Source organism: Clupea harengus, chromosome 22, assembly GCF_900700415.2.
Source record: "Clupea harengus chromosome 22, Ch_v2.0.2, whole genome shotgun sequence".
Classification (NCBI taxonomy): Eukaryota; Metazoa; Chordata; class Actinopteri; order Clupeiformes; family Clupeidae; genus Clupea; species Clupea harengus.
The window spans coordinates 11,521,885-11,539,537 of NC_045173.1; the positions used below are offsets into that span (position 1 = coordinate 11,521,885).

The 17,653-nt window shown below is 41.3% G+C and overlaps 3 protein-coding genes across 7 annotated transcripts in view; 1 reads left to right on the top strand and 2 right to left on the bottom strand.

Annotated features, from left to right (window-relative positions):
• The window catches only part of fam184b (family with sequence similarity 184 member B), a 25,555-nt gene extending 23,058 nt beyond the window's left edge, over positions 1-2,497 (bottom strand). Inside the window, exon 1 of the mRNA XM_012836994.3 lies at positions 1,297-2,497. Within this exon, the coding sequence (XP_012692448.2) occupies positions 1,297-1,440 (144 nt within the window). The 5' untranslated portion in view covers positions 1,441-2,497. The remainder of the gene's footprint in view (positions 1-1,296) is intronic.
• clgn (calmegin) lies at positions 1,380-10,519 on the top strand. Of its 4 annotated transcripts, none has more exons than XM_031559353.2 (15): positions 1,380-1,402; positions 4,081-4,239; positions 4,455-4,528; positions 4,638-4,696; positions 4,904-5,045; positions 5,156-5,237; positions 5,491-5,683; positions 6,021-6,210; positions 6,879-6,992; positions 7,101-7,257; positions 7,672-7,887; positions 8,348-8,464; positions 8,798-9,026; positions 9,326-9,438; positions 9,579-10,519. In XM_031559353.2, exons 2-15 carry the CDS (start codon positions 4,081-4,083, stop codon positions 9,660-9,662), a joined length of 1,929 nt encoding a protein of 642 aa, XP_031415213.1. In that variant the 5' UTR covers positions 1,380-1,402; the 3' UTR covers positions 9,663-10,519. The 4 variants fall into 4 exon arrangements, with proteins under 4 accessions (XP_031415213.1, XP_031415212.1, XP_012692450.2 ...); XM_031559352.2 differs by lacking the exon at positions 1,380-1,402 and adding an exon at positions 2,855-2,933; XM_012836996.3 differs by lacking the exon at positions 1,380-1,402 and adding an exon at positions 2,887-3,048 and having other exon boundaries at positions 9,329-9,438.
• A 237-nt stretch (positions 10,520-10,756) lies between these two features.
• LOC105908426 (short coiled-coil protein B) lies at positions 10,757-16,168 on the bottom strand. Of its 2 annotated transcripts, none has more exons than XM_031559356.2 (4): positions 16,040-16,168; positions 13,272-13,343; positions 13,075-13,155; positions 10,757-12,133 (listed from the first exon to the last, which is right to left on the bottom strand). In XM_031559356.2, the coding sequence occupies exons 1-4, from the start codon at positions 16,101-16,103 to the stop codon at positions 11,991-11,993; spliced, it is 360 nt and encodes a 119-aa protein (XP_031415216.1). In that variant the 5' UTR covers positions 16,104-16,168; the 3' UTR covers positions 10,757-11,990. The 2 variants fall into 2 exon arrangements, with proteins under 2 accessions (XP_031415216.1, XP_012692382.1); XM_012836928.3 differs by lacking the exon at positions 16,040-16,168 and adding an exon at positions 14,324-14,453.
• Between the last annotated feature and the right edge of the window lie 1,485 nt (positions 16,169-17,653).

Here is a 17,653-nt window from a genome sequence, read left to right on the forward strand (position 1 = left end):
GTGTGAGTGTCTGCGTGAGTGTTTGCATGCACATGCCAGGGCTCCCAGCTGGGTTAGAGTTTCGGCTCCTGACCCACTTTGTTGAGAGAGTGAGGGCACAGTCTGCCCTGCTTTTGATTAACCTCTATACTCATAAAAGATCATTTACGCGTCAGATCGCAATGTGCAGACTGTTTAGATGAGGTGTGACATTTCTGCACTAGGACTCAAAATAAGACCTCAGTGGAAGTCTTTCATTTCAGAAAAACTGCATTATGGCATTTCAACCATCCATAGTTTTTTATTATTATACTTGACAAGTGCGGTCCATTTTTACACTGTGCTACACTGCATTTAGAGAGTTTTCCTTGTGAGATTATACTGTTAGCCTGCAGCAGTGATTTCAGTTGTAAACTGGCCTCTTTGGAGATGCTTTTTTCTTTCCCTGGGGGTATGAAAGAATGGCTTTGCAATGGATGAGTTTTTCCCACCACACAAAACAAGGATTTGTGAGCAACATACATTTGTTAACAGCCAGATGTTCGTTCAGCACCTTGCTATATGAATAGGAGTTTTATGTTATACGACTTGCTCAGATGAGCACGTCTTGTCTTGGAGTCGTGCTGTGTTTGCCACTGGACAGCCATCACTCGACATCGACATTGTCACAAATGCTGACACAAGCAAAGACACGCACCTAAGGCACGATTGCATGGTAGCCTTATCCTACCTATCGTTTTGATAAGAGTATATATATTTTTTGTATATCTAACTGCCTGTGTAGAACAGTATCCCCCGGGTTTGACAATGGATAACACATTGTATGCAGTGTTTAATTCAGAAGTTGACAGCACCAGGCTGGTTTGCATTGCAGGCTTTTTGTTTTAAATGTAAGCTGGGTATAGACCAGATTTGTATTCATGCCTTCACGCGTTGTCTGCAGGTGCTGCTTCGTTAGTGGACAGAATAACTCATTGGGTGATGGTAATGACAATATAACCCAATTTATATGCGCTAACAGGCTATATTCAGTCAGCCTACTTGCAAAGAAAGTTCATATTCAATGCACTCTTCGATTTTTAAACTATTTTCTTTCGTTAAATTTAGTTTTTGCAATGCAACAAGGTGACAATACTGACTATGTCGGAGGTCAACAACACTACGTAGGATCGTGGTGAACTAAGCATTGCAGCATTTATGTCTGGGCGTGTGATTATATCGTCACACTGCATCCTGACCTGAGCGATGGCATCTTTACGATACTCTAACACATCAAATGAGCATGGCCATGCATATCCATTTAGAACGTATTCTTACCTTGGTAAGCTGCGCTATTTTCTTACACATTTTCGTGTGCATCTGATAGTCATACAGTTCCTGCTCTACGTTGGTGAAGTCTGCAGCAGTCCCGTTACAAGCACCGGTAGGTTGATTTGTCGATTTACCTGAACTCGAAGCCATAACCTCCCGGTCAAGTTTTCTCTTAGATTACACTGAAAAGGGGTTAATCACGACCCAATGCGCGCTACATCCACCAGGTTCCAGTTACCTGTTATTTAACGTGATCCCTGTTGCCATTAAACACACATATCTGCTTTGCTTTGCTTTATGTGCGGAGAACGGCATAGTGAAAACCCGACGCAAACGTGCTCTCCAATGCCGTTAAGTTTCCCGTTAGCTGCCCGGCCTCGCAACCCGTTGAGGTCACATTCTAATTCCATCAGGGACAAGCCAGGGTAGCTGGCCGCCACTGTCAAGTTTTTTTTTTTTTTCTAAAGGGGGAGAACGATGCTGCTGGCATGCGTTGGTCCCCGACCACCTGTCTCGGGGAAGGGGTGGAGAGGGCGTGATTACAGTGTTACATTACAACTGACAGCACCACTGCAGTGGAGCACTACTCCCACGCCCTCTCCCACAAGCTAGGCTACTAGCTCTTTTCAGTATAGCTCGCTGCATGGACTGTAGTAATAATAATAATAATAATAATAATAATAATAATGTTGCATATTTACACTAGAGTTCATGTTACATTGAAATCAAAAGAGGTTATAATGAAATGATGGCGTTTCTTCTAATGATGCTCATATTCTACAGCCTGGCCCACAGCACAGAATTGCCTACATTTACCTCAAATCTGGAATTATATTTATAGCCTTGATGAATGGGTTTTCTTGGCAAACACCAAACTGCAATTTTCGTTCCCTCTTCGATAATGCCCTTCCTAGGCACCTAGATAACCAAATTCTTAAGAGCTGGATGTTTCATATATATGTGTACTATCACATATAGTCTACCTGCTACTGTCATTAATTTAATATGCCTCCTGAACCATTCCGTAAAACCTCCTATTGGCCACGCCACTGGGAAAACTGAGCATAGGCTTCAGTTGGTTTTATCAGGTTACAAACCCATCCAACCTCTTCCTCTTGTATTCAAGGGGATGCCAGTTGAGTTGGGCGTTCGTGACCGGCTCTTTTTTGGTGGTCAGCACTGCCCCCTTGTGGACAATTTTTAGTCAGCGCTAAAACAAGTTACTCCATACGTTGGGCATTTTTTGTTAGTTGGTTGTGTTCATGCATATTATTGTTATGCCCGTAGGCTGGAGCATTGGGACATTGAAGTGAACCGTTAATGACAGTAGTCCGTCATATGTGGAGGTTGACGCGTAGGCTATTCGGTTGTTATTATTTGGGCTTTTTACATTTTAAAGCAATGGATACTTTTCCATTTGATAACGTAATCATAACACTGAAAATATGAGACCCTAAGTATACACAAGTCCGTAAGTTGCACAAGTTGTAATGAATGTCAACGGTTTGGAGGATTGGTGGAGCCGGAGTATGACCACTAGCTGACTTTTATTTTGAAGTATGTAGAGCGGTCAACCCTGTTTCTGCAGTCGGTCCGCGCGGCGGCGGCACATTTTCGTTCACACACGAGCCAGAGCTTGCTCAGTTGGGTACCTCCTACATTCATTCAAAGTAGAGTGTTAGTTACTCTGTAAAATAATCACTGATACACATATCTTAACAGTTCCGGATAGTAAGGACATTCAGGGGGCAGCACAAGGTTTGTTTCTGTAAAGGTTTAATGTCATGTTTGACGATGTATCGTGTTATGTGAGCTTGCAGATATCGTAGGTAGCTAATGTTAGCTGCCTGCCTGGCTTACACACTAGACACTGATAAATTGAGGACTGAAGTAACGCTAGCTATCTAGAAATTCTATGCTAGTTTTAGCTAGCTGTAAAGACGTTGGGGTCCTGATCGTCCTGTCAGGATTTGTTTTTCGAGAATGACTGGCCTACTGCATTGTCCTCTACTTTACTATGAATGAGTACAATTTAAACCGAATTTGCTGGTCAGCTGTCGTCAACGTTACAATATACAACTTACTGTCACTATGCTAGCTTGCGTAGCTTCTTTTTCACGGTTATAACTGTCATTTGGCTAACGTTAGCTGCTATTTGCTGGATTTTTATTTATTTATTCGCATTTCTTAGTGAGCTTGCTATAGTTACCAACTTTGTTCTGAAAAAACATTGTTAAGACATTGAGTTGTGCCACGATGTTACGTTTGAACGCTCTGAATGTGAGGTAATGAAACATGTAACGTTACTGCTGGCTGTGGAAAATGAGTTTGCGCGCTAGCTAATGTGACAACGTTATGCTCAACTGCAGCAGCATCAGTCAAGAGCTGACTAGCGTTAACCCTGCTGTGCGGGTGACCCGGTGCGTGTCACATTTCCATAGTAAAGCACAATTGCGAGCTATCTTGCCAGTTCAGTATCTTCTAGACATAGGTAATAGTGACGATATCACGACATCTGGTATTCCAAACATTACTCTTTTGGTACCCATATATACAACATTATTATTTTGCCATTTCATGTTGAACAATGTATATAGTCGAACGCCTTGAGCCAAATTCGCTGGGTTCCATTTGCATGTGAAACAAAACTGGCAGATGGTCAGATCAATTCAGCACTGGACAGGTTCAGAGCGTTGTCATATCAGGTGTCTGGAAAGGCAGTTTCACAACAAATGTTACCCTATTTTGACGGTCGCTTAATTGTAAACCTTTTTGTATTTGTGTTTCAAGATGAGGCTACGGTGGAGCTGGACGTGTTTTTTCCTGCTCTCCGTCGCCATGGTAGTCTGGGCAGAGGTCGATGAGCCAGAAGAAGAGGAAGCTTTCGTGGAAGATTCGGATGAAATAGAGGCCACCGACGCCGAGGCAGATGCTAACGTTTCTTTCCAGGTTGGTGGTAGGGATAGGAAACAAACCAAACGTATTGTGCTTACTTGCAAGACACAGACTGGGCAAAATGCAAGATTAACGTTTGTTACTATAGCTTGCTTGGCTACAAAAGAGGTTTTTTTAACCATGTTGAATGTTTTGCATCATTGATGTTATGCCCTGAAGAGTGATTTAGAGTTTTTTCCCCTCATAAATGACCATTTTTTCACATATAGGTGACATACAAGACTCCAGTTCCCACAGGAAACGTGTTCTTTGCTGAAACGTTTGATGATGGCTCAATGGGACGGTAAGAGTTAATTCTTTGGGAGGTGGATACCCAGTACCACACTTACTCTTCTGACTTCTCTTGTTTTGTTTGTATTTGTAATTGTAATTGTAATGTCCCACTTTTTCAGGTGGCACCTGTCTAAAACTATGAAAGATGATGTGGATGACGATATTGCCAAATATGATGGTTTGTACTTTCTGCTTAATGTGTTTTTGCATTGTATTGTTGTCTGTGCAGTTTGTCTGTGTGTTTAATTGAGAGTGAGATATGCAGAATATCTGAATACTAGATGTTATTTGATTTCATCAATTTAATTATTTGTCATGTTTAGCGAGGGTGTATATTTTTTTTATATTTTTTATTGAGGAATTAAGAGAACCATTGTCTCTTCAGGCAAATGGGAAGTGGAGGCACTAAAGGAAAATAAAGTTCCTGGAGATTTGGGTCTGGTACTGAAGTCTCGGGCAAAGCACCATGCCATTGCTGCCATGCTGGATAAACCGTTTGTTTTCAATGACGAGCCCTTGGTTGTTCAGTAAGTGCCCCACTGCTATTATGAGAAATGCTATAAAGTAGTAAGAGTTATGCTAACCATAAGAAAACTCTTCTGAGTTAACAGTTGTTAATCCTATACTGTATGTCTAGATACGAGGTGAATTTTCAAGATGGCATTGACTGTGGAGGTGCTTACATCAAGTTGCTGACAGATTCGGCGGATTTAGACCTGGTAGGTTGGCTCTTATTTCTGATAATGGTTCCTTTTTCTATCTTTTTTTGTAGAGAATAATGCAATATCATTAGTCATAATGTAATGCTTCAGACTCAGTCTAGCAACTTTCATACAGGACACCAGGCGGGTGGAAATTAATTGGTTAAAATACCATACAATTCTATAGAAGTGTACCCTGTTTCCCTAACAAGTTCTTGTGCCATGGTCTTGGTTCACCGTTTGTCTTTATGTGTATGTTTCTCTATTTCAGGAGAAATTCCAGGACCACACACCATATACCATCATGTTTGGGCCAGACAAATGCGGGGAGGACTACAAGTTGCACTTCATATTCAGGCACAACAACCCCCTTAACAAAGACATGGAGGAGAAGCACGCCAAGAGGTCGAGTGTAGACCTCAAGAAGTTCTACACAGACAAGAAGACTCACCTCTATACCTTAGGTTAGTAGGCCACCTCAAGCACTTTATAAACCTGACATCCTTTGTCTATACAGTTTGTCTCTGTGTTTAATTGAGAGTGAGAAAAGTAGAATATCTGAATACTACATGTTATCTGATTTCATTGATTTCATTATTTGTCATGCATAACAAGGGTTTATGGGATTTTTTTTGTATTGAGGAACTAAGATAACCATTCTCTCTTCAGGCAAATGGGAAGTGGAGGCACTAAAGGAAAATAAAGTTGCCAACACATCCTCAACATTACTCTATGAAACTGCATATGATTACTCCAGCGCTGTGCTTGTGTGACTTTTCCCCCCTCTTTGAACTCTGTTAGTGCTCAACCCTGACAACAGCTATGAGATGTTCATCGACCAGTCAAGGGTGAGCCAGGGAAACCTCCTCAACGACGTTGTTCCTCCTGTCAATCCACCTAAAGAGATTGATGACCCCAAAGACCGTAAGCCAGAAGACTGGGATGAGAGGGCCAAGATTCCAGACCCAGAGGCCATCAAGCCAGACGACTGGTGAGTTCAATTGTGTCTGGTACAGGCAATGCGGACTCTTATCCAGTGGCATTTTTATGTGCATTAACAGAAAAGCATCTGTTAGCTCTCTCTCTCCCCATCCCTCTTTCTTTCTTTCTGTCTTTCTTTCACAATGCAAGGCAAAGGCAAAGATTCACAACGGCATGTGTCCACCTGTGATGACTCAGGAAATCCTTAGAATGTTTACTTTTAAAATATTCACTATACACTTTTTTTAAGGCACCAAGCCAGTAGATAAGTGCCTGTATTCACAAAGCATCTGAAGCCTGAAAATAGCTCTGAACTTGGAATGCAGAGGCAGAATCACTTACAAGTTACCGTAGCAATCACAAGGGAAAAATTGTGGAGCTTGTAAGGGGTGTAAAAATGCCACCAATCAACCGAGAACAATCCATCCATTGCCAAAAATTATTTGAATGCATGTTGATATTTTAATTGTAAAATTAAACTAGCTTCTGTCTAGACAAAAACCTGTCTTCAGAGTCTTTCTCTTAGCTCAGCAGTTCTTACTTTCCCTTAGTACAAGTTGATTTCAGCGGATTTGTGAATAGGATTTAGGAGAAAACCTTTAGAAACGGGTAATTGGGTAATCTCATGTTGTTGAGTGGGTAAATGCTATTGAGAATAACTGTTGTCAACTGCTGTAGGGATGAAGAAGCCCCAGCCTTGGTGGAGGACCCTAAAGCTTTGAAGCCAGAGGGCTGGCTGGATGATGAGCCAGAGCTGGTCTCTGACCCCAGCGCTGAGAAACCAGATGACTGGTAAGGCTAAGAAGACACCTCAAAATATTTGTAATATTGTCCACTTTAATGATTGTGTAGTAATATTCATTGCTATAAAGTGAGGAAGTACTGAACTGTTTTCCCCAGGGATGAGGAAATGGACGGAGAGTGGGAGGCTCCTCAGATTCCCAACCCAGCATGTGAGATGGCCCCAGGGTGTGGAACCTGGAAAATCCCCACGATCAACAATCCCCACTACAAGGGCAAATGGAAGGCCCCCCTTATTGATAACCTCAACTTCCAGGTAAACCACTATAGACATTGTCCTGCATTACTGCCGAGCGGTTAACCAAAATGTCAATGGTTTTTTTTCTATGCTTAATCGTAAACTGCACCGAAGTCGGTTTGGTGATTAGAATGATTAACTCAGTGTTTAACTCCTGCAAAGTATTGACCTCAAAATTGCTATCAAAGCTTCTTATTAAGAAGTTGTTAGCATGCTATCCACTTGTTAAAGAATAGGCTGAGAAGTACCAAACTGCAAACGAGTTAGGATCACTGGATATAGGTGACAGCACAGAAGTCAAATCAAGCAAAGGAAAGGAATTAAAGGATCAAGTTGAAGGATTTTGGTAATTTGAAAGTACCATGCATTTTATGAAGATTCGCTGTATCCAAAGTGCACAAAGACCTATAATAATGTATGGGCATCATCCAGGGTGTGTGGAGTCCCCGTAAGATCGACAACCCAGACTTCTTTGAGGACCTGCACCCATTCCGTATGAGTGCCTTCAGGGCGGTGGGGCTGGAGCTGTGGTCCATGACCTCTGACATCTACTTTGACAACTTCATCATCACCTCGGAGAAGGCGGTGGCTGACCGCTGGGCCTCAGACAGCTGGGGACTCAAGAAGCTGGTGGCCAGTGCCAATGAGGTAACTACAGGCACACTCACACACATACAGATGCTTTTTACTTACTAGAGTCTCTAATAGATAAAGTAGGAACACATAACTAATTTCAGTGCATATTAGTGTGCAATAGAGCAGTGGAAATATACGAATGTCAGTAATGTTGTCTCTGGACTGAACAGGTTAGTGCCCTTGACAGGTTATGAACATTAAAAAAAGAAAATAAATGATGTGAATACTTTTTAATGCACCTGTGCTGGGGTTTTGTCAGCTGTGGTTTTGTTTATTAGCAGAAGATTTTCATAGAGCTTTTCAAGGGAATTTGACACACACACACACACACACACACACACACACACACACTTGCAGTTCTGTATCTGATCTCCCTTCCTCCTCTGCCTCATGACTGACTCAGACACATGCACACAGACAGTCATAGCCACACACACTGGTGACCTTCCTTCTGTATGTGTGTGTCCTCTAGCCTGGCATGTTGAGTCAGCTGATCGTGGCTGCAGAGGAGAAGCCTTGGCTTTGGATCATTTACATCTTGACTGTGGGTCTCCCTATCGGCCTTGGTGTGCTCTTCTGCTGGCCCAAGGTAAGAGAGTTCTTGCAAGGCACCCCCTTCTCAATTCCTGAGCAACCTACTGCAGCCAGCCCAGTAGAGTTAGCCATCAGTCTTCCTCAGATGCCCATTCCATCCAGACTTTTGAAGTAACATAGTTTTTTTCAGAGAAAATAATTTTTCCAATCTACAGCTAGGTTACCCTCTTGTGTATTGGTCTGATGATAACATGAAGGAAACCTGTGAATTTTACAAACCCAAGTTACTCAATGGATGTCAGAGGTGTAAACATGGGCTAAGCTGTGAGGATGTGCAGGTGAGAGTAAGGATCTTTTAAATTATTCTGGTTTTGTTCCTCTATTACAGAAGGCAGAGGATGACTATGTCTACAAGAAGGTGGATATCCCCAAGGCAGCGAATGTGGAAGAAGAGGAAGATGATGAAGAGCAGGTTGAGGAAGAGCAGGCTGATGAAGAGCAGGCTGAGGGAGAGGCAGAGGGAGAAGGAGATGAAGAGGAGGATGCAGAGGAGGATGCCGAGGAGGATGCTGAGGAGGATGCTGAAGCTGAAACTGCTGAGGCCAAGGGAGATTTGGGTAATTTACGTAGTCACTCACCTGAACCTCTTAGTTACGGTGCTTTTGTTGCATCACTGGAAGTAGTGTTCAATAACACCACTGCTTGGACTCATTGAATCTCTTTCCTAATCTCTGGGCCAGACCTCTGTGTGCAAAATGTTGCGTGTCAGACATCTGTATGTCTTCTGTTTTCATGTTGATTTTTATGCGATGTAGCATGGCTTTCTTTTGGGTTGTTATTGTTGATGTTGTTGCTGCTGTTTTGAGCACTGAGCCTGCAAGGTCCTTGAGCTCACATGTGACCTGTTCATTGGCAGAAGAAATGGTTGATGAGCCAGAGGGATCTGCTGGAGAGGTTCTTGGCGATATCCAAGACGGAGAGGACGAGGAAGACGCAACCAAGTCCAACGACACGGCATCGGATGACGAGGTATGGTGGGAAAGGATCAGTTCATCTCTTCAACGGCCCAACCTGTCTGTGGAGATGTGCGTGCTTCACACACACTGCTCGAGTTCAGTGATACTTACTAAGGCTTCTGTATTTGTGTCTGTTTGTCCCATGTTTGTCAGATGAAGGAGGCAGACGAAGGGGTCCAGAGCACAGGTGACGGAATGAAACAGACAGTCAGGAAACGCAGAGTACGGAAGGACTGAAGGACTGGCTGGCAGTGAAAAACCCTTCCCTCGCTGCTACTTCCTCCCCCTCCTTCCCTCTCTCTGCTCTGCATGTCTCTGGTGGATCAGTCTGCCCAACTGCATGCAGGCTTTCTGTTTTTTCACCCTCTTTCTCATCCCCTCTCCCCTTCTGAATTCTGTCAACTCCATCCTCCCAGCTTCCAGCCTCATTCCCCGCTGCACTCCTTCCTGTATGTCCCCCTCATCCAGTCTTCCTCCTCAGACAGAAGTTCTCTTGTAAGGTGTTGCTGGGATTTCTGTCCATCAATTGGAAATCACCACAGACAATTGAATTTCATATCCAAAGTTGTGAGGCCCAATCTGGAAGATGGATGAAATGGCACATTTTAGGAGAAAAAATAAAATGTGAAAATAAAATGTAGTGAAGAATATTCAAGAAGTTAAAAAGCCTTTAAATTGCTTTCTAGGTTACCTCTAGGATTCTATATTGACATATTTGTTCTCTATCTTATTTAAAGAAAGTCATAGTCATGTTTTTACTAAGTTATGAACATTGAAAGATAAAAATGCACTGATGCGCAATTTACTTCAGAAATTGTTTCGTTTTATGAAAATGCAGTTCTTTAGAAGTTAGGATGTTTATTTTGTTACTGGCTTTGTAACATGTAGCTACTACTGTCTAGTTTCTGAGCCGGGGCACGTGAAGCCTTCACATCGTCTACTGAACGAGATTTGTTTTCGTTTTCTTTAAATTCAAGTGTTATGTACAGACATTTCTTCTCCAGCTTTTTCTAGTTCATGTTTCTGCCCATTCAGGGCAGATCCCTGTTTGCAAACTTGTACATGGCTCTTGGAAATAAATATTTAATACAAAATACTGTCTTATGCCATGGTTGTTTCATTGTGGGGAAAAAAAGCACCAAACTTATTTCACCCAAGTCTGCTGAGATCCTCTGGTTCAATTATAGTATGGATGCACCTCTAACAATTGCAAAGTGGGAAGACTTATTTCACCTTGGTGTAGTTTTGTGGTGGCATCACTCAATGTTTGTAATAAAAGGAAAGGATAATAGTCATCCAGCTGTCGGAATACATAAAACCTTGAGACTCTGAAAGGCGAAAGAATACAATTTTATTAAAACAAGTGTTTTTAGGCAATATAATTATTTCATGTACACATGTATGCACAAGGCAGTTTCTTTCATACAATGAATGTGACGAGAGGAAACATTCCATGACAAACCCAAAATAATGCCAGAACATTAATCGTGTTTTAGAGCAACCTATGTCTCTTTCACCTTTCTGCTAATGTGTCGGCAATAATCCATTCACGCTTTAAAACTTTAACAAATTTTGTCTGCTGAAATCTGATAGTTTTACTATCATTGTAGAGGCAGGCATTTTTCAGTGTCTCCTGTCCACCCTTCAAATCCTGGAGTAACAAATCTGCAGTAAGTGGATCCATATGCCTCGTGCAGATCGATATCACTTAGTTTTCCCATTCTTTTTCTTCCACACAGGCTTAGAAAACGACCTCAAATGTCACTATCCTTTTCACTCACGCCAGTAGAAGTCTAGTCAAGAATAGTTGGTTGAGGTGCACCATCTATAATTTTGACCTTGGAAAGCCAGAGCAAATACAATTTTGTACACCACTCACTAAAAAAGTAAGGTCCCTTTTTCATGCACATTGTTGTTGTAATCTACATGCTGATTTTAGGGGTTTTGTTGTGAATTCCTCTGGGTTGTGGATTAATTAGTGACTTCTAAAATGTATTTGAGAACTGTAGTCTTGAAAATCAGATCAATATCGCCACCATCACACTCAGAGGAACATAATTCTTTGTGCAGTATAATAAACAATACACAGTTCATTTTCAGACATATATCCTGTGCTTAGCTCCTTAGCACATACAACCTTGATCTTTTGAACAAAATAAATATTCGACAAACAGATATCAAAATGTAACTGAGTGTGGTAGGAATTATTTTGGATCCAACCCTCGTGAACTAGACAGGGCACAGGACACACACCTGTACAGGCTCCTGCTAACCATCAACCATGACACAATAATACTTCTCATAGCAGAAAATACTCAACTCTACCCACAAGTCATACATAACATGACAAATATACAAAAGAAAATCATAAATAACATTAATCATACAAAAAAAAAAGACTATAAGTGAAGTATGTGTGTTTAGTGAGGAGGGTCATAACTGCGTAAACAGGGTCTCGTATTGAGGCCAAGGAGTCTGCTGGGGGAACAGGGAGTAGGGTGGGGCTGGAATAAGAAGAGAAGCGGGAGGTTCTATCACCCTCCCTCTCTTACAATTCATTCTTTTCTATTTCCGCTTCCCTTTGGTGTCAGTGGTCTGGAACACGCTGGAGGCAGACATGAGGTTCTCGATGTACTGGCCCAGAACCTGGTTCTCCGACTTCAGCTTCAGATTCTCCTCCTTCACTGCGTCTACTCTTGCCGAGAGGTCTTGCGGAACACAGAAAGACGATAGCAATCAGTTAGACCTTCTAATCTTAACAACGACTGCGGAGCATCTCACTCCCGCATCCTGAAAAGTGACTGCATAAGAGCAGGCAGTGGATGAGAGCAGCCATCGTTCAGGATCAGCTACGTGCTGACAGCCAAATAAAATCAGTGGGTCCTCAGGTGTGTGTAGTTATAGTTCAGGTGGTATGAGCCCCAGCATCAATGTCAACTGTTTTTCCCCAAAGAAGTTCACAGTGCAGTCATGAAGTGATTCAATGACACTTATTATGCAGGACCAACAAATTAGGGGACAAATGTAGGGGTTGACCTTTACGGAAAAAAATATCAGTCATTTTTAAAGCTAAACTGCACATTTATTTGACCTACCAAAAAGCACATCAGGTTGGTTTAACAGAGCTCAACATTTAAGTTGTGTGTCATGCCATAGCTTTACTTGTGGTGGTAAAGTTAGGGTTAGCAACATGTAAACATTAAGCCATATTTTATGGCCTGCCAGACCACTGTTACTGTCTAGTCCTGAAATCAATACATAAATGCTTTTTGGGCATCTCAAATCCATTTAAACACTTTAAGACAACTCTGAGAGGTCTTCTGTTAGGTCAGCCATTTCCCCTCAGGCATTGAAACGGACCATTAGATTGTTAAGTGCATCTGTAAGAGCATAAGGAAAAGAAGAGCTCAGCAGTGTTGAGTACATGGGAGGCATGGGAGACTGGATAGAGACGGCTGAAATGAAAAAGCAAAGCAAAGCAAAGGAAAAGAATAAAGTAGAATAAAGAAAAGAATAAAGTAGCTAACAAAAACCACCAAAGCTCCCCCCCCGAAGCTAGAAGTCTAAGAGGGTATTTGTAATGCTAAACTAATATGCCTTTCTTGACATATTACATGCAACTGCTGTGGTGGACAGGTATTTTTTTTACCTTCTAATGTGTGCTGCAGCTCCAGGACCTGATTGATGAGCCTCGTTTTTTCCTCCAGTTCCACCTGGTTCTCCACGTCCACTGGCGTGACAAAACATACACCTCAAAATTATTTAAGGAAACGAGACCCTTAATAAGATACATGAACAGCAATGCAGTTAAGACCAAATCTATGAAGGTTTAAATGGGACCTGTACCATCCAAGTCACAATTCATGATGAAGTAATCGTTGTGGTTCCTGGAACGCAGTGCTGCAGATCCTCTGTCAACTGGAATAGAACAATTATGAGCCGATTATAACACAGAACACTAACCATCAGTACTTATAGTGTTACATGTACTGTGGCACATTTTACTTTAACCCACCTTTTAATTAAAAACACGTACAAGGTTATAATAACATATGTACTACATGGATTTTCAGCAAAACACCCACAACAGCCACACAACTTCTTCCCTACATTAAGTTAGCTAAATCACGGGAGGGAAATCTAACTCCACTTAGGATGTAGATGTTGGTAGAACTATCAGAGCTAGCCATCTGCTAACAAACAGAAGCAGTAGCAAGTTCATGTACCAATTATTTTTTCACAGGGGTACGCTCAATCTATCAACTGGTGTTAACTATCGTTAACATTAGTTCCAAAACGATACACGTTAACGTTAATCTACATGTGTACGTTAACTGCGGCTTTAATCCTTAGTCGGTTAGCATCCATGTTAACGCTGACTATTGGGCGGGGGCACAGCTGAAGTTAGCATAAAAACATAGTTCAAGTCACAAGTCGGTAGATAACGTTAGCTACCTAGCTAGACATCCTAGCTGAATTGTACTTGCGAACGTCCTTCGCTAATGTTGTCAACGTTACACAGCAATTAACGTTATATCAATAAATGAAACAACATATGATATAGTGGCCTTTGCCATTCGGCACTTGGCTGTTTCACAGGTCGGTTTCATGAATAACGCTAACGTTACCACCCTAACATAAACACTGCTGTAAGATGTAGCTAGCAAGCATATGTAAGGCTACATGGCTAAACTTAGCTTCTCTTTCCAAAGCTGGCCCTTGCCTATGTTTCCAACTGGGTGGCTAAAACAAGGTGATGGCCATTGCTAGCTATGCTAGCTAATAATACTATGTAATAATGGACATAAAATCTGTGCAGTGCCTTAACGTTATTTCACTGGTTAAAATCCAAAACCTATTATCATATGCCTCAGTAGTACAAACAACGTGTTTCTCACCGTTGGTACAAAATACTTCGTTAGGCTACAGGAACGTCCCAAAGCCAACACACACTGACCGTATTCCTCCAACCGATGACACAAGCTACCTCATCTTCCTGCACTCATAACAGAAGTGTGGTATAACGTTGTCTATTCCGATAGATGGAGACAGAGTCGGGATCTTATGATAAATGAATTACAGTAAGATCACCTATATTTTTGTTAAATGACTACATTCAATATAAGATCTTCAATAAATATTGAATAGCAGTCACTGTTTGTGTAAAAATATATCCTATACACAAATAGAAGAGTTACAAATAGTAGAGTTTTGAATTGGCAAGTCAGTGCCACCTGGTGGATATTAATGGCAAATGGAGACTGCCATTGCCGAAGGCCTTGAAAATGTGTTAGCAATTCAGACATGGCACTGAAATAATACAATAAAAACAAATACGTAGACTCCAACAAACTGAAATCACTCAATTATTCAATGGAATGACATTAGGCTATATCAGTGTTGAATTTTATGCATTAGCAAAAAAAAAAATCAACAAATAATTGCTGCGTGAAGCCTATACTAGACTTCAGCCGAAACCCTGAAAAGGGGAAACCTCTCCATATGATCTCTGTATTCAGCCCTAGTGTTTATGTCCCCCATGTGCTCAGTGTAGGTCACCGGTTTGCAATGGAAAAGAGTGCTCTAATTATGGGTGTACATTAAGACAGCTGGCAAAAGCACAGACAAGATAAAATGTTAGTGCAAGTTTATTTTTGTCAAAGCTAGGCCTATATTTTGTAGTCCACATAAATCGTGTTTTTGGCCAAAATATTCTTTCGGAGTCCTAGGCTCTTCCGGTAGTGTATGTAGAGAAAGAGGTTTGATTGTCATTCATATATAACTTGGTATATCGAGAGTGTATGTTGAGAACGAGGTGTGATTTTAATTACATTCTTTTTATTTAATTTACCACACACATACACTGATTAGTAGTTAGACATGACCAGGAATGCATATATTTTATATTTTTTTATGTGCACTTTCACCCTTATTTATTTTAGTCTATATCATTACATTTTAAACACATACATGAATGGATACACTGTCTATATATATATACATATATGTATGCACTATATTCAATTCAATTCAATTGATAAGATACAACACTAACACTGAGTAATGTAGTTAGAAAGAAACACCTTGCTCTTTTCTATCCATCAGCATTGAAACACACTGGAGTGGAAACCCTTTAATCTGTTTAGTCAAACACAGCTACTATGACTAGTAGGCTTTCATTCATGTAGCACAGGCAACACTGTTCAAGACCTTAGTAGGCAGACTTCTGTTCTGTCTTAACATAGTTGTCTGTCATGTGGTTTTATGAAAGTGTGAAAGTTATAAAAGTGTGTTTATGAAAGTGTCCACTTCAGCTAACATGTCGGATATGTTTCCACACAGAGTTAGTATTGTTTGAGAATGTACCAGCATCACAAACAAAATGTATGAACTGATATGTGTGCAAATACTCTGGTATTGCTGAAGTCTGTTCAGAATTCATTAAAAATGTCACAATATAATCTTTCCATAAACACAAGCCCCACTGCTTTGAGCTTCCTGAAACTTATTTACATAGGCACTATGTTCATATACAGCTGGTGTGTCTGGCTTGTCAGACTTAAGTGAGGGTGAACCTGCCACACAACCTGCTATACAGTCAGCATCGGTCTTACCTGAGTCATCAGCCAGAGAAATGTTGGTAAAAGTTCCATCCTCGTCATCTACTTCCCCTTCCATTGTAGAGCTACAGTTCGAGCCCAGTCAATACTGGAACTCCTGCTCACATACACTCCTTTAACTGCTGACGCTGTTGCTCTCTCTCTCTCTCTCTTTGTAGAACACCTGTTGTGTTACAACCGCACCCTCTGAATTATTCACTGTAAACACAGCGATTCACTGGACCTCTGGAGTGGCTCAGATGACACCGTCGTCACGGTTACAGTGTGGGACTATGGGACTTCAGGTTTGAGCAGGTGAAGGTAAGGTTCAGAGTTCACTCACTTGCTTTCTCTCTCTCTCTCTCTCTCTGTTGTCATGAAACATTAACTAAAGTGTGCCTTTTGTTTCTCTGAAACAAACAAGTCTCTCGTCAAGGTTCCTTCCAATCTTCCTTCTATTCTTCCTCATTCTATTCTATTCATTTGCCTCCTCTTTCTTCACACCTTTACTCTACATACTCACCATAAGCCCTGATAGCTGTCAGGCATATACCAGCTCACTCTGGCAACAGATACTGATCTACACATTCTGTGACTGAGCGACTGGCTGGTTTGTGCTAGCTCAAGACTTCATGGGGCCTTTGGTAGAGCTGCATGAGTTTGTTTAGACAAAAAACATGTTCGTTACACTCAACACCACACAGTGTAAAGTAGTCCATAGCAACACTAATTGTATCACGCTGTGTAAAGTAGTCCATAGCAACACTCATTGTAACACACATCACACAGTGTAAAGTAGTCCATAACAACACTAATTGTAACACACATCACACAGTGTAAAGTAGTCCATAGCAACACTAATTGTAACACACATCACACAGTGTAAAGGAGTCCATAACAACACTAATTGTAACACACATCACACAGTGTAAAGGAGTCCATAACACCACTAATTGTTTGTCAAAAAGGTATTTAGATTGTAGATTGGGTGAGTAAAGTTAGGGTTGCATTGTTGTTAGACTATTCTTTGTGCCCCCTTTTGGTTAAAATAACCTAAAAACACAAATCAGCTATTTATAGTACACCCTAAAGTCCCAAGTTAATTGATTAGGATCCAAGTATCTTAAATCTGATCTTTAAACTTTTCCCATGAAATGTCTAATTTTAAGCATAAAAATAAACATCATATTTATGAACATGCATCATTTCTACACGTAGGCCTATAAATGGTTATATTTGGAGTGATAGAAACATTCTCAGTTGGGCCCAACTTTGTTTGAGACAATCTCCCTTAGCACTCTGAGTGTGCAGCAGCAACAGAAGTATCTGCTAAAGTGAAACAAACTCCATTTAATGTTGCCTGTTTAATTGTACGATATCCCTGCATGCTTTGATCTCTTTGAAACAAGTACAGCCACCTTGTGCCAGGAGGTAGAAATCACAGCAGCATGAGCTTTGGTTTTTGAAAGGCGACTTAGCCAGGAGGAGTTAGCCCTGTAAATCCAGACAGGCACTGGCATTTATGGGCCAGCGATTACACAGTAGAGGGCCACGCTTCACGTGCAGGGCTTGTGTTAATGAAAACCTCGCTGAGTGGAACTACACCCCTCCCTCGAATGGGGAGGGCGG